Consider the following 16,583-nt stretch of genomic DNA (forward strand, 5'->3'; position numbering starts at 1 on the left):
GCGAGACACTCAAAGCCTAGAGGTATTTTGCTGTTTGCAATGCATGGCTTGACATGCTTTTATGTGGTCACAGTCCTGGCTCAAGTAAGGAGTTCTACGAGGTTCATCATGTTTTACGACGGTTTGCTGTATGCCTTCAAGCATAGTGTCATTTTTAGTTTGGTAATGGTGCAATCAATTCCCGGAACAACCCATCTGGTTTGGCCTAATCTTCTAATGACTTGTCACGACTCAGCATGCATGAACTATTGATGTGGTCCAAATCGTGTAGCTTTTGCACTTCCCATATATACTTGTGGGGCTGAAGTTGAACCTCTGAAAAGGTAAGCACGTGCCTTATAAAAAGCTAAAGCTCTCCCCATCAAAATTGGTTGCATTAGCAGTCCCCTCCTTAATGAGCTGGCTTTATTCCTCGTCCACTTGAGTTCTCCTTTAGCTCAATGGTCTCCCCAACCCCCCCTAATAAAAATCCTTTCACCTCTTTTCCTTGCATTTTGTTATTTTATGCTCTTATGAATTATGAAATTGGAAACCACAATTTCTTTTCCCAGGATTTAGGAGGCTTTCCGGATTATGAATCTGAGGGAAATACAGCTTCTTTTCTTTCGGGAATGAGCTTTCTGACAAACTCCAAAACAAGCTTCAAGAAACATGTTTTGTCCCCTGTACATATATGTGTGCGCGCGCGCGCGCCCAATATAATTTATGATATCATCAGCTGGTGGTCCAACCAATTTTGGATGATGACTTGATATATAACTTAAATATGGGTGCAAAAGCAGATAAGATGGATGATGATGATCTCAATTTCGGAATCCGACAAGAGAGAGTTGCAATGTATACCATTCTTTGTGTCAATGGTTGGCGGCATATATTCCAAGTGTGTTTTTCCATAAAGCTGACGTTTGAATGATTCCCAACAAGTCATCAATTGATTCCTGACATATAGGACTACTTTTTTTAATTTGATTCCTGACATATAGGATTCTCTTTCTCTAAAGGTTTCTATATATCTACTGACACGCACATACACACACACATATATATATATATATACACGATGAAAACTTCGACTAATTATATATGGATTCTCAAGATAGGCAGTACCAAAGAAAAAACAGAGACTAGATATGGCGTGTGATACAAACCTTCGCTTCAAGTAGGCAGTATCATTCTGTGGTGGGTATGCTCCAATTTAGAATCTTCCATGCCCATCCTTAGGTTTGATATTCGGCGGGAAGCAAGCGTCCTGCAAACACCACTATATACCCCAATGAATCTGAACACTCTGCCATCAAATTTTCAGAATCATTCTTTATGGGATCACTCGATTAACCGGAGAGAAACCTTCAACTATACTGGAACGAGCAATATCGGCCCGCGACCCACCACATGATTACTTCTTTGTGCATTGGAATGTTTTACTAGGGAAGATATGGTTCGATCTGCGGCTCCACTCCTCTTTTATGGTTATGGAAGACAACTTAAGAACAGTGAACTTTCCAATGACAAAAGGGGGATGGAAAAAGAAGAAGAGGGGACTCTCATTGAGCACAATAATGATTTTTTACAAACGTGTGATTCGTGTTTCACGGGTTGTTGTTCGACGCATATGTATACAAGTGCTTTTAGATTCACCACTGTCGGTTCGATAATATTTTAAAGACAATATTATCGTTTTGCTTAAGGTTTGGAAAATTGACACAAGGTATTTGGCTCCTAATAATCTGTTTTCCCGGAGGACATCCACGGAGAATATACTTCAGTGGTGGATCAGAACACAGTTATTTATCTTATATCTAGGGGGCGATGTGAAAATGATTTTATGCTTGATGAGCTTGAAGAACCAGCTCACGGCCAGCAAGGTCGATCCGACCTGTAGCAGGCAGCTTAGGCCAGTTATATTCCAAAACTGACCCAGGTGTGCAAGCGAGGTCGACTTTGATGACGAAAACATCGATCCAAAGTTGAAATCGACCAACATGATGCTCAGCTTAGCCAAAGATCATCTCGCTCTTCTCGGATTGGGTTGGCACGAGTTTCATGCCACCTTGGTATACGTATAGAATTTAATATATGGGAAAAAGACATTTTTGGTATTATAAGTTTAGCTTTCGGTCAATTTTGATCCTCTAAGTTTTAAAAATTTCGAACTAGTCCTAAACGTTTGATTCTTAAGGCAATTTTGGTCTGTTTTATGACTTATAGGACCAAAAATACTTTTCTTTTTCAAAACTTATAGGATTACATTTAATTGAAAGTAAACTTATAGGACCAAAAACGTCTTTTTCAAAACTTATAAAACCGAAATTATCTTATGGAGCAAATGTATAGGACTGATTCGGTAATTTAAAATCTTTTAGGACCAAAATAGACTGAATGCCAAATTTATAAGACCTAATTTTATCACCCAAAAAAAAGTTTGTCAAAAGGAATATTGACAGTTTATCAAAATGGTCACAGTTGTGGTAAACTAATTTTTAAGAATTCGTGTTAATGGACCAATTTCACTTTTAAGGGTACTGTTATCGATCGGGACATAATCATTATTTTCTAACATCCATCTCTTGCCTTTGAATTTTATTGGGAAGTGCCGTTTACGATATTTATAACCAACTGAAAAGTATACAACTAAAAAAATCAAGAGGCCAAGGCGTCGTCTTCTTCTTCTTTTTCTTTTTTTAATGGTACGCCTCGCGTGATCAATTCTGATGTGAGGAATTTTGTAGTTGTTTGCCCTAAATACGGTTCCACCGATCCTCGTCAATGGCATACATATAGTTTAATACAATAATTTGATTTAATCCAATAAAAACTCAACTGAATCAAAGAACTGATCGGAACTCTCAACCCAACCCACCGACCGCGTATGACTAATTCATTTCAATCCTAATCCAACCGCTCGTTGGGATTTTGTCGTGTCTTTTCGTGCACCGTTCGTTGATATCAACTTGGGATAGACAGTAAGATCTCAATGCTAAGACTCTATAACATGCATATAATTTTTTTACAGCGAGTTAATTGGGGCATGCTTAGCAAGAAAACTTGGTATTCTGCTTCCACCGGAATGCAGTCCAGGTAAACCAATTTGCTTAACTGGTTTGGTTCAACATTACTCGTGGCGTAACAATAATTGTGAACGAAAATCCCATTTGATATAATGAAGGGATCGGATTAGTTATGTATGGTGTGGAGAAATAAAAAATATGCACCGAAAAAGTAGCCATATATATATATATATATATTGCTTTACTCGTATTTAGTCGAATCTAATTAAGTTAGCACAGGAAAATACTAACCTCCGCAAAAGCGACGACCTAATCAAAGTTTTCAGCCGAAGGATCGATTGGAAAACAACTGATTTAATAGGTCAAGAGAAAAAAATAAACTTGATGTACGCAGCCTTCGTCCTTAAATAATTCTACAAATAAGTAATTGAGGTCCAGCCTTTTATCTGTTTTTTTTAATCTCCTTTTGGGACAAAAAATGGTTCTTTAGAATATTCTATCATGTTGAGAAATGAGTTAAGTATAGTAATTATTAAATAGAGAAGTCAAAGGAAATCTGATCCTAAGAGCTATTTTGACTGTCGGAAAGAAGATTCGTGATGGAAGAATTTTAAGCTTCCAGAAACCCTTTGAAATGTAAAATACCTTACTCGGAGGATTACCTTTAGCATTTTTCCCCCCTTTTGTCTAGATATATACCTTTTATCACTAATTAAGTGGTGAATATATTGAGCAAACAAAAAATTAAATTAGATACGAGTTTATGAATTATAAGTATCAATATTTGAGGAAATTAATATTCTCACAAATCAATTAGTTAAATAATGCATAATAATCATTCAACATGTGATTGTTGCATCATAAATATTCATCGGCAATTTCCATGCATAATATTCGGTAAATTGCGCTCGTGGGAATTAAGTTTGATTCTAGAATTGAACCTTTCATAACAACTCTTATAAGTTTCGGCTTGGAGACTTCATATGACTTGGTAAACAGATTATAACAATAAAATGTCCATATTTTGAATAGTCAATTCTTCTGCTTACGTTGTCTCTCTACATATAACTATAATAGTGTCAACTTCAGTGGTGTTTGCGACCAATTAAATTAAAGCATTTGCGTCCTACCAAAAAAGAAAAGCATTTTCGCACAGAGATTATGCAGTTGATTTTCCTTCTCATCTTCTGTGGATCCGATGAAGCTTCTCCATCGTGTTCTTCCTTTCCTACTTCTTGTGATTTGCCTCAGTATAGTTCTAACAAGTGCTGCAACGTCTCACGATGATGATCGAAAGGCAAGTGTCTAAGCTCACGAGTAATTACCAATTAATTGTTTTCTGTAAAATATGTGGGGTTAATCTCTGTCCATCTATATCTAGTTAAGATTAAACAGTGTTCTGCGTAGATTTAACTTTTACTATCCGTCAAGGCAGATGACATCCTGGATCTTTGTTTTAACCAGAATATAGATCTCTATAACGTAACAGATTCCTTATGATTAATTATGATTGAATTGATGTCTGGGATTTGTGCAGGACTATATTGTGTACATGGGTGACCGGCTTAAGGGCGTGTCTTCAACATCGGCTCTTTACATGAGCATGCTACAGAAAGTCATTGGCAGGTAAAACCTTTATAAATTTCTGCGTTAGTACTAACAAGAGACAAGTACTCTCGTAGTCATAGAATCGTGAGGAACACATTTTAGTCATTGCTTTGATCCAATCATTGAAATATCCTTCTTATCTCAATTATTAAGCCCGGGGAAAAATGTTAATGTATACTGATATTTATAGTAGAAGGTGTCTTGAATGATTTTTATTCGTTAAGAGTTGAGAATTCCATATCGGAAAAGTACTAAGAAAAATCTCGGTAGATAACACGGTTCAGTTCCTTCTTCGTTTGCCATTGATCATTAAAACAGAGTCCTTTCTTTTCTTAAATAATTGGGAAGTTATGCAGTCATGTAGGACCAGAAACTGTTGTTCATAGCTATAAGAGGAGCTTCCACGGATTTGTGGCCAAGCTAAAAGACCATGAAGTGCAAAAATTGGCTGGTAAATGTTCTCATAATTTGCTCTTTCAGTGTCAAACATATGTTCAAGAATTTTTTTCAAAATTGATTGATTAATTAAGCTTATTAATATCCCCTGTACAAATAACTAGGAGCGGAAGGAGTTGTATCGGTGTTTCCAAATGAGAAATATAAGCTCCACACAACGAGATCATGGGACTTCCTGGGCTTCACCCAACAAGTCGACAGGCAGAACACTGTTGAAACAGATATAATTGTGGGGGTTCTGGACACCGGAATATGGCCAGCATCAGACAGTTTCAGGGACGACGGACTTGGTCCGCCGCCAAGCAAGTGGAAGGGCAGCTGCATTCCTAATTCGTCCAATTTTACCTGCAGCAAGTACAATTTTTTTCCTTTTCCTCCGTTATCATTTAAGTTGAATGTAGTTATTGATCCAACTGGCCAAAAGAAAAGAGGCAGTTAATTTAGATGGGTCAACGAGGGAAAAAAAAAACTATATTGTCAACATATGTATATCTTCTAAGACTCTATACATGGTCTGCAGTAAAATCATTGGAGCAAAATATTATCGAACTGGAGGATCGATAGGACCGGATGAGATCATGTCTCCTATCGACACTGTTGGCCACGGGACACATGTAGCTTCCACTGTGGCAGGCCAATCGGTGGCCTCAACGAGCCTCTATGGGCTGGGTTCTGGGACTGCTCGCGGAGGAGTCCCATCTGCCCGGATTGCTGTTTACAAGATCTGTTGGTACGATGGGTGCTACGCGTCGGATATTCTGGCAGCCTTTGATGATGCGATTGCAGACGGGGTTGATATTATTTCCCTCTCTGTCGGTTATACAACCCCCAGGGACTATTTCAACAATTCCATCTCAATCGGGTCTTTTCATGCCATGAGGAATGGTATATTGACATCGGCCGGGGCAGGTAACGACGGCCCCGATTATGGAACTATATCCAATTTATCACCTTGGTTTCTTTCGGTTGCTGCAAGTACGATTGACAGGAAGTTCCTGACCAAGGTCTTTTTGGGTAATGGCATGAGTTATGAGGTGCGGAGAATAAAATTACATGTATCAGAGCTAAGAGTTGCCAAATGAACAACTTATAATATTGCAATGTTTGAGACAACCATCCATGATATTGCAGGGAGTTTCAATTAACACAGAGGATCTCGCGGACCAATACCCTCTGATCTATGCCGCAAATGCGCCAAACACCACCGGTAACATATCTCAGTCAAGGTAATCAACCGCATATGTTACGTACTTTGTTGACATAAATGTCTAGAAATTCACACCTCATCAATTTATGTAGGTATTGCTTGATGAACACATTGGATCCAAATTTAGTTAGGGGGAAGATTGTACTTTGTGACGCTTTAGTCGGCGGAAGAGGGCCATTCTCTGTGGGGGCAGTAGGAGCCGTCATGCGTGACGAATTCCCTGAAGATGCTGCTTTTAACTTTCCCTTGCCTACGTCCTATATCAGTCAGACTGAGGGCGAGCGTGTCCTTTCTTACATCAACTCGTCCAGGTATCGACTTCGATGAAACCTGCACATAACGTGTCAATTCAATATTATCTTTCTAGTAAATTAACAAAGTCAGTGCCATAACGTGTGGTGGGTGATTGTATGGCATGGGCAACAGCAATGCGACTGCTACCATACTAAAGAGCACGGAAGGGAATGAAACTCGCGCACCATATGTTGCCTCCTTCTCATCTAGGGGCCCGAATATGATCTCCCGAGACCTTTTGAAGGTATTCTAACCCCCCAACATTTGCCTCTTGATGTTGATCTGATCCATACTACTCCTTAAAATTAATTACACAATTTATTTAATTACATTCTATTGTTGATCAACTCGTCACAAGGACTTCAATATTAGATTCCTCCTGATTATGACTATTTTTATCACGTCATCAATTATCACAGCCGGATTTAGCTGCCCCTGGAGTCGACATCTTAGCTGCATGGCCTCCTAACACCTCGATCTCGAGAGTCAGAGGCGATGACAGATTTTCACCGTACAACATAATGTCTGGGACATCCATGGCGTGCCCTCACGCATCTGGTGCAGCCGCCTATGTGAAATCGTTTAATCCGACTTGGTCTCCCGCTGCTATTAAATCAGCTCTCATAACTACTGGTAATGCCTTCATCAGTTCTCTGTTTACAATCTAAAGGCTATATACATAAGAGAAATTTCTGTCAGGCCAATTTTGATGCGGTTGCATGTTCATTTCTTCGTAGCTATGCCAATGAGTAACAAGACCAACCCCGAAGCAGAGTTTGCATATGGTGCAGGCGAGATTAATCCTCTCAAAGCCATAAATCCAGGGCTCATCTATGATGCTAATGAGACCGACTACGTGACATTTTTGTGTGCACAAGGTTACAATACAACCACTTTACGATTGGTGACTGGGGATAACAGTACTTGCTCCGGGGCCAATAATGGAACCACCTGGGATTTAAACTACCCATCCTTCGCACTCCCGACTTCATTCTCAGAAACAGTCAATCGCACATTCACCAGGACGGTTACAAATGTTGGATCTCCTGCATCTACATATAAGCACAGGATCACCACCCCAGCTGGGTTAAAAATTAAAGTTCATCCTAAAGACTTATCCTTCACATCTCTCTCACAGAAACTATCATTCAGAGTCACAATTGAGGGAACTTTAAATGACAAAGCGATAGTATCAGCTTCTTTGCTATGGGATGATGGTGAACATCAAGTGAGGAGTCCCATTGTTGTATATGATGTTAGCAAACTCATCTCAGTATAGTCTGTAATTAATTGATGGATTACATTTGATTGACTTCAGCATCCAGAGAATGCAGCAGTAGTTTTATGTAATAATCTCGATATTACAATGTTCACTGAATAAAAAAGTTCGATACTATGTTGTACTGTACTCTTCCAAGAGTTCATGATGATCTTGAAATGGGTTTGTGAAAGAAAATTCCAAGGTAAAATAGCTTGTATAATCAGTAGCTTCAAACCCTCAGGTGCATTAGTTATCTTCTTGAATGCGGATTTGCTACGAGTTGTCTCTCACCATAATAATTCGGATATGTATGTGGAAGATCTTCCAGTTCTAGGACAACCGGTTCAATCCTACGCTGGGACATCAGGACCAACCGAGCTGCAGATCAATACAAGCGAGCATATAGATGTCTCTCTCTCTAACAGTGAGATGCAGAGCTCAGCGCAATGGGCTCCGGGGGAGAGGAGGAAGGGACTGTGCCTTCTCCTCCTCCTGATAACGGATAATCGGCTCTGCATCACATCTTCAAAGAGAGCCAATTTCTGACCTCAGAGGTACCGAATTCCTCATCAATTCTGTTTCGTGGGAACCCCGTCCCAAATTCCTGTTGATTGCTCTGTTTCTCACGGCATTTCTGGCTGTTTCATTTGCTGTACAGCCATTCCATGTAGTCCTTTCCCATCTTTGAGCTTTCTTTATCTATTAAGATTTGGGTTCGATTTGTACGTTGCCTTCAATGGTATGAAGTCGGGTGGTTAATGGGGACAATGGCTCATTGATTCATGAAAGTGAAATCTTTGATGCAGACACAGGTTAAAATAGAGGGCTTGTGTGTGTGGTTTGTTCCTCATGGCAAATTCAATACCTAAACATCTGTATAGAAGACTTCGGTTCTCACCCATTCTTAGATGTGGAGTGGAAACTTATATAGTTATGAAGGACATTCTTGTGCTATGTGTGATACGAATGCGATTTCTCAAGTAATCTAACTTGTGATCATTAATGGATGTAGCTTATGAGTGTGTGTGTTATCTCAGCGTCATATGGATGTATAAGGGAATGGTTTCTCTGAGAACTTTCACATAGGAGGATCTACTCCTTATGGGGAAATGAATTCACAGATGCTTTTCGTGTAAGTTCGTTGGCGAGCATGTGCATTTTTCTTAAGATATTCTCCTTATTCTGATTGTTTAATTTGGCAGTCTCCAGGACCACCGCTCCTGAGGAGTCTGTACGCGTTCTTGGGGAACTTTACCTTGAGGGGATTGTTAGCTGTCTCAACTCATATCAACAGGACATCGCGAAACTCTCTGGTATACTCTTCAATGATCTGGAAGATAGATTCAAACAATATTTCTTCTCCTGCAAAGAGATCCCCAAGTGTTCTACTTCTACTTGAGAGAAGATTGCCCACTGGCCTCTATATTTCTGGTGCTGAATCGAGGAGTTGGTCCTGCTCTTTAGATGCTCTGTGACAATCTTGACCTGGCCCGGCTTTGATGAGAGTCTTATTCTAGAAAAGGCTAAATTTCTCCTCTCGATATTCAGGAGGCTAATCTCCTCCGATATGAGTGGTAGGAAGATGCTTCAATATTCCGCCAAGCCAGTAAAGCTAATGGAGAGCAGTTCATTATCTTCAGGAAGTTCTAGAAGAGACGAACTTGTGATGTAGATAGTTACACCACTTCAGTTCTCGAGGATTTCTTCGCCTCCTTACTTTTTTTGAACCTAAAGATCCATGCCATTCATCCTTTTTATGCGCTTCTGGAGGTAGTTCCCTAGAATCTCCAATTTACTCGAGTAAGATTTCTGCAAGTTTGAGAGCAAAAGCCTTTCTTCCATTTCCTTACTCGGATTTACCTTCCAGAGCAGGTTTTGCAGATGAGCTTCTGGCAGCATAATTGTTGGAGAAATTGGGGAGTGTGGATGACAAAATGTCCTACACCGGTTGAAAAGAAAAAAATGGGGAAGTTTATAAAAGACAAAGGCTCAGTAACCCATTGGCTTAAACTTTTGGATTGCATATGGACTCAAGTCAAAATTAAATCCATTTTATTTGAAAATTTATCCAACTGGTATCAGAGTCCATGGTTACAATCCTGGGCGTGTAAGGCCGCCCTTAGTGCGGCGCAGTGTGCAAATGCGCAGGTTCATATGACTCGTAGGCTCGAGTGTAAGCGTAGCATGCGCCTCGAGCATGCACGTGTCCCGATGTCGGGACTTCGAAGTGAGGGAGGGTGTGATTAAGATGACATGATACCATGTAAGGGTGGGATGTTAGAGAAATTGGGGAGCGTGGATGACAAAATATCCCACACCGGTTGAAAAGAAAAAAATGGAAAAGTTTATAAAAGACAAAGGCCCAATGGCTTAAACTTATTAGGTCCATTTTATTTGAAAATTTATCCAACAATAATCACTAAGGAAATGCTTTGTGCGTGCTTTATCCCATAAGCCACTATTATTTAAGTTCAATGTTTGTATTAGTGAAATCGAATTGATCTTGGAGGATGTGCTCATCTAATCCTGCTTGTGTTTGATGTTCAAGCAGTCGATAATGCGTTGGACAGGTTGAATAGGCAGCATGTGAAGGAACTCCGATTTTCCGAAGTTAGTTTGTCGGCAGCACTAATTTTACTTCTCGATCCCCTTTCTGCTGTCTGCTTCACAACTGTTCCAGGCACATCCGATTCTACTCGTTTCAGATACTATTGATGCTTCTGACATGTTGCAGCGAAATATGGGATTTTCATGTTAGATAGATCGACTTCTTCTTCATAGCTCACTTGCTTGAGGCGAGATCAGAATCTCTCTGGAGACTGCATATGCAGAATAAGCCTTTAGAGAGTAAGGATGACCTTCTGCCCACATCCATCGCATACATTAAGGAGAATGCAGATGCTCTAGAGGAGTCGTGCAGAGACGAGATCTCATCAGTCTTAGTCTCTCTAACGTTCTCTTATGTACCCGATGACGGCAGCCCCTATATCAAACGAAGTGGAAGCCCCGAGGACATTTACCTTTCTCGTCCATTTAGAGGTTAATGAGTTACTCCATTGCGAATCATTTGGTGTTTAAGAAGACATGGTGGGAATAAGGGCCATTTGAATGAATTGATGGACTATTTGGCATTTGTCATGCAGCGGGTATGAACTACAGCTTGGTGCAATGCGTTGCTCTCAACAGTTTGATGTCCATTTACTGGTTCAAAGTTCATTGCACGAGATGTTACAGGCTCATCCAAGTGGCAGTGATGTCCTTCACTGCGCTCGATCAGAAGATATCATTCATGGTTACAGTTCAAGGTTTCATAAATCGGTCCAAAGTGTCAGCAGCATTGTTGTGGGATGATGGTACACATCAAGTGAAAAGCCCAATCGTCGTGTACGTTGCATCATAAACCCAGTTTATATACAACGGTTCATGTATAATATGTCTCTGTATGTGATATGAGTCTGTGTGATAATTATTTGAATTGTATTGCACCAGAATGACTAAAGCTATAGGAGTGAAAACAAAACGACCGGTAGCTGATTGGATAGCCTTCCCTTCCCGTTAGAGGAGATGATCAGCATTAATCTTAGCTTGTTATTTTTTCCGTGATCTCTCGTATCTCCTCGTAGTATCCATAAGTATCTCCACTATGATTAGTACTAGCTTGTTCTCCACTTTCGTTGTGCTGACCCTCGGTAGCAAGATTGGCCCTGCTGCATGTTTTGTTTAATTTTCTCAGCATTAGATCATTGGCTTGCTTGTTGGTTTTTCCAATTAATACTTAGATATGAGAACTCCAATTCTTTATGACCTTGTAGAAACTAAAAATACAGTTACTGAAATGAAATTCGTCGTTGATTGTACCTCGCTTACCTCGCTACAGAGGCCTTCTTAATATCACGCAGATAATGACCCATGTATCTACGTACGGAAACGATTTTATTGTTTCTTACTCACCACGTACTTACTAGAAAAATCTATGTCGGAATTTCTCCTCAACCTTGGTTGGCTTGTTCTTAAAGCTCTCTATGCGGTTAAGATTTAACTAGTAGCCGTTCGAGGAAATCAATTGAAAAGTGAATAGACATTGTTATCGTCAAAGGGCCGGCTTTTATATTTTAGTACCCTCCAATTGTAGGCGGATAATTCTATAGTAACCGTTTGGGGAATCAATGGAAGAGAAAGATTGGACTTCAAGTTTCTGTATAAAAAGCCCCATTTCTTGCTTCAAATCTCTGTTCCTATAATATAATCGATGGCTACTCAAGCCTCAAGTGTTTTGCTGCTCAGTTTCGTTTCTTATCTACTGATCGGTTGAAAAGGAGCGCCCGATGATCAGAAGGCAAGTTCCTTTAATTCTTATTGGATTCTTCAATTTAATGTTAATTGGAAAGTACAGAATGCCAAGCTATGTCTGTCAGTCCGTGTTTTCTCATGTAAATGAAACTTTATATTTTAAAAACAGATGTTCACAGTACAATGGGTCATATCCGATTAATTGTCCACCCTAGGAAACTTCATTCCCGTTGCTTTGATAGCTTAGGATAGAAGAAAGAAAAATAAATTTTGTTTTCCTTCGACACTTGTTTGGCGCATTGCAGGTCTACGTGGTATACATGGGTGAGCGGCCTGCGGCCGAGTTCTCTGCATCACAGGTGCACACTAGCATGCTCGAGGAGATCATTGGAAGGTACTTTATTTTTGTTCCAGCCAGGGAATACTTCACTTAGATGCTACTAACAAGCAACGGAGAAAAGCTTTAATGTTCTGACTTACTAAACTCCCTGTCAAGTCGAGCGCCGGATTCATTGCTGCACAGCTACAAGAGGAGTTTCAACGGCTTCGCTGCGAAGCTGACTGAAGATGAGGTGCAGAGACTAGCCGGTGTGTTTTCTATGGACTTTCTACCTGCAATGCATGCATAGCTTCAGCAACTATTTGCGCGATTTTGTACGACAGTTAAGCATTTGGGTCGAAAATTTCACAGGGATGGAAGGAGTAGTGTCTGTTTTCCCAAATGAGAAGAAGCAGCTTCAGACATCAAGATCATGGGACTTCGTGGGCCTTCCGCAGAACGCCCAAAGAAGGCCAATTGAGCGTGACTTAATCATCGAAATATTGGACACAGGAATTTGGCCCGAATCGGAGAGTTTCAGCAATGAAGGCTTTGGCCCTCCAACAAGCAAATGGAAAGGAAGCTGTCAAACATCGTCCAACTTCACTTGCAATGAGTAATCAGCACACGTAGCATGACTATTGCAATGTTTCATGCATCAATATGCATGTTTTTAGTACTACTCGCAAGTACATTATTAACCTTGTAGCTCGTTTTATAATCGGTTATGAATTGTGTAGCAAAATAATTGGAGGCCGATTTTATTGGAGCACAGGCCAAGTACCTCAAAACGACACCGCCTCACCGAGAGATACAGAAGGTCACGGGTCCCACACTGCATCGATAGCTGCCGGAAACCAGGTGACTGGAGCAAGCCTCTTTGGCCTTGCTCAGGGGACAGCTCGAGGAGGGGTTCCCTCTGCACGCATCGCCGTGTACAAGATCTGCTGGTCAGATGGATGCTCCGATGCAGACATTCTTGCAGCATTCGATGACGCGATTGCAGATGGTGTTGATATAATATCATTGTCTGTCGCTGGACCCATAGCGAATAATTACTTCGAGGATTCGATTGCTATTGGAGCTTTCCACTCGATGAAGAATGGCATACTCACTTCAAATGCTGCCAGTAACACTGGTCCTGAACCTGCAACCATCTCAAACTTTTCGCCATGGTCTTTGTCAGTCGCAGCTAGCACGATAGACGGGAAGTTCATTACGAAAGTTAAACTAGGAAATGGTCAGACTTACCAGGTGAGCTCATCGGCCTGCCCGAATACGAGTTCATAACCTGTGGAATAGAATGCCACCTATCGTAATCTCACGTCCGATGTTCCTCGAAGCAGGGAGTCTCCATCAACACCTTTGACCTCAAGGAGCAAATGTATCCTTTGATATACGGAGGAGATGCGCCTAATCGCAAAATGAATTTCAAGGAAGCCAATTCTAGGTAAATCAGAATAGAATCTACTGCGATATTTCCTTCTCCATCTCCATTATTACATGGGGAATGATCAGCTTACTATTATATGCGTTGAAAGCATCTAATGAACGTATTCTGAAAACCAAAAATGCAGGCTCTGCAAGGAGAACTCATTGGACAGCACCTTAGTAAAAGGGAAAATTGTTCTGTGCGATTCGTTAATCGATGGGGAGAACCCACTAGCTGCCGGAGCATTGGGCGCTATACTGCAAGATAATGGCTTTAAGGATTTCACCTTTGCTTTCCCCTTACCTACCTCATACTTGAACTCGAGGGATGGCCAAGGCGTTTTCAACTACCTCAACTCAACAAGGTATTAGCACATTCATAAGTTAAATTTTTCATTTTACACTTTCGGAAAGAATTCTGTGATTAAATGAGCTATTTCGCAGGCAAAGAAGTGAAGATCATCTCTAATAAACCTGTTGGCATTTTTACCTTATTGGGAAAAAAAAAAACTTGATTGGTTTGCTTGTTAGAGATTAAGTTCCAAAATGACTCCTTTTGGGCAAGCCAGTTAGTGGTTTACTATATCCAACCTGGGAAATCTGCAGAAATGTCTGCTGAAGTATCTAAGTGCTCCTCTTTTTTCATATACTCAGAAACCCGACCGCGACTATCCTTAAGAGCGAAGCAACCAAAAATGATGACGCCCCAGTCTCCAGGGGACCTAACCCCATCACGAGCGACATTCTTGCAGTAACTTTCCTCTAACTTATTAGACTTACTTTCTTCGGAGATCCTTGTTTTTTGCAGCCTGATCTGACAGCTCCTGGAGTTGACATTTTGGCAGCATGGTCCTTTGCTTCCACAGTGACCAGAAAAGATGGAGACAATAGGCACGTCAGTTACAACATTATTTCCGGCACATCTATGTCCTGTCCACATGCAACAGGAGCAGCCGCATATGTTAAATCATTTTGGCCAACATGGTCTCCGGCAGCTATTAAATCGGCTCTTATGACAACCAGTACATCCCAAATATTTCTATTAGTTGTCGTTGCAGAATTCAAATTGAAAGCTTTTGCCCTTAAAACTTACCCAAGAAATCTTCCTTGATGTATGTTGCTCTGCATTTACAGCCTCTCCCATGAGTGGCCTGAAAAATCTCGATGCCGAGTTTGCCTATGGCTCTGGCCAGATCGACCCACTGAAAAGCTATAAATCCAGGTTTGGTGTATGATGCTGGCGAGGTCGACTATGTCAAGTTCCTGTGTGGACAGGGTATCAACACCAAGCATCTCAGACTCATCACTGGTGATAACTTGGCTTGTTCAGATGTTATCAATGGAACAGTGTGGGACCTAAATCATCCATCATTCACTTTGTCAACCACTCAAGCCACAACTCAGATCACACGCATCTTCCACAGGACGGTCACAAACGTAGGCTCTCCGGTCTCTACCTATAGGGCCATCGTGAATGTTCCAGCAGGACTTAAAGTTGATGTGGAACCGACAGTTCTTTCATTTAAGTCTCTGGGCAGAAGATTTCTTTCACGGTGATGGTCAAAGCGACAGCGGACCTGAATATTCTGTCCGGAAGTTTAATATGGTCCGATGGGGTTCATTCGGTAAGGAGCCCTATAGTAGCCTACATCCTCTCTGATCAGTAGCTTCACTCTGCATGCTTCATCATATCTTTTTCATTTATCGAAGAATGAAGATGAATAAATTGTAATTTTTCTGTCAAGAATGAATGAGAGCCGTAGTATGATTTTTTCTTCCATGGAAAATAACATAATATGTTCTGATTTAGTAACACATCATACACTTTTTCGAAGAAATTGTAAACAAAAGCTTGCAATCTGTCTGTTAGTTGTCCCATAATCCTCTGAATGTTGGGAATGCTCATATATCTTCCAGTGCAAAAACCACGCGATAAAAAGCGTGACCCCCGTTGTTCATCCATCTCAGCTGGTCCAGATGCCACGATCATCATAATCCGTGATTCTCCGCCCTGGCCCCTGGCTTTTGATTTCCTCGTCATTATTACTGCCATATATTTCAACTGAAGCCAAGCATAATTTGCTGGATACTGAACACATGGAAGAACCTGCACGACCGAGCTTTTAACACCTTTTACGAGCAAAGCCAATTTCATCGATTCGAGGAGCATCATCCATCGTCTTCCAATCCCATTGAATGTACTGTATGCATACATAAACCAAATACTAGCCCATTATAATAGAGTACGAACAATTACGGAACAATTACAAACAACAAAGTGTTCACATGCTCTTATGTATTAGTTCAGAGAAAACAGTCAATTTTGTCATTGAAAGATTGATTTGCCAACAGTTTTGTCCTCGAAAGAATTTTGCCAACAAAATCGTACCAGAATTTTGATTCCGTCTATCAAATTAGTCCCACTGTTTAAGGGCGTGATGGAAATCTGACGTGGATACACACGTGGTCTAACACCGTTACTAGATAATATGAAATAACCAAAACAATGTCGTTTTGGATGACATCGAAATAAAAATATATCTATATAAAAGAAATAAGGACAAAATTGACAGTTTTCTCATTAGTTTTTCAATTTCTCAGCATTAGATCGTTGGCTTGCTTGTCGGTTTATCCAATAAATTTTCCTATATAAGTGAACTCAAATTCTTCATGCACCGTGTAAAAACTAAGACTAAACTTTATGGAAAT

The 16,583-nt window shown here is 40.5% G+C and overlaps 2 protein-coding genes across 2 annotated transcripts; both read left to right on the forward strand.

Moving 5' to 3' along the window:
• Positions 1 to 4,097: 4,097 nt before the first annotated feature.
• On the forward strand, positions 4,098 to 7,981 carry LOC116216044 (cucumisin-like). The gene is made up of 10 exons (XM_031551961.1): positions 4,098 to 4,305; positions 4,546 to 4,634; positions 4,973 to 5,067; positions 5,177 to 5,426; positions 5,593 to 6,106; positions 6,204 to 6,298; positions 6,372 to 6,590; positions 6,706 to 6,817; positions 6,993 to 7,206; positions 7,311 to 7,981. The coding sequence occupies exons 1-10, from the start codon at positions 4,207 to 4,209 to the stop codon at positions 7,850 to 7,852; spliced, it is 2,229 nt and encodes a 742-aa protein (XP_031407821.1). The 5' UTR covers positions 4,098 to 4,206; the 3' UTR covers positions 7,853 to 7,981.
• Positions 7,982 to 10,659: 2,678 nt separating this feature from the next.
• On the forward strand, positions 10,660 to 15,600 carry LOC116187776 (cucumisin-like). The gene is given in 13 exon segments (XM_031516706.1): positions 10,660 to 10,873; positions 10,978 to 11,126; positions 12,430 to 12,518; positions 12,621 to 12,712; positions 12,816 to 13,059; positions 13,184 to 13,697; positions 13,790 to 13,893; positions 14,021 to 14,239; positions 14,529 to 14,625; positions 14,683 to 14,896; positions 15,009 to 15,079; positions 15,081 to 15,408; positions 15,411 to 15,600. Coding segments are annotated over 13 exon segments (2,466 nt in total). The 3' UTR covers positions 15,542 to 15,600.
• The last annotated feature ends 983 nt before the right edge of the window (positions 15,601 to 16,583 follow it).

This window comes from Punica granatum, chromosome 8 (genome assembly GCF_007655135.1).
Source record: "Punica granatum isolate Tunisia-2019 chromosome 8, ASM765513v2, whole genome shotgun sequence".
Lineage (NCBI taxonomy): Eukaryota > Viridiplantae > Streptophyta > Magnoliopsida > Myrtales > Lythraceae > Punica > Punica granatum.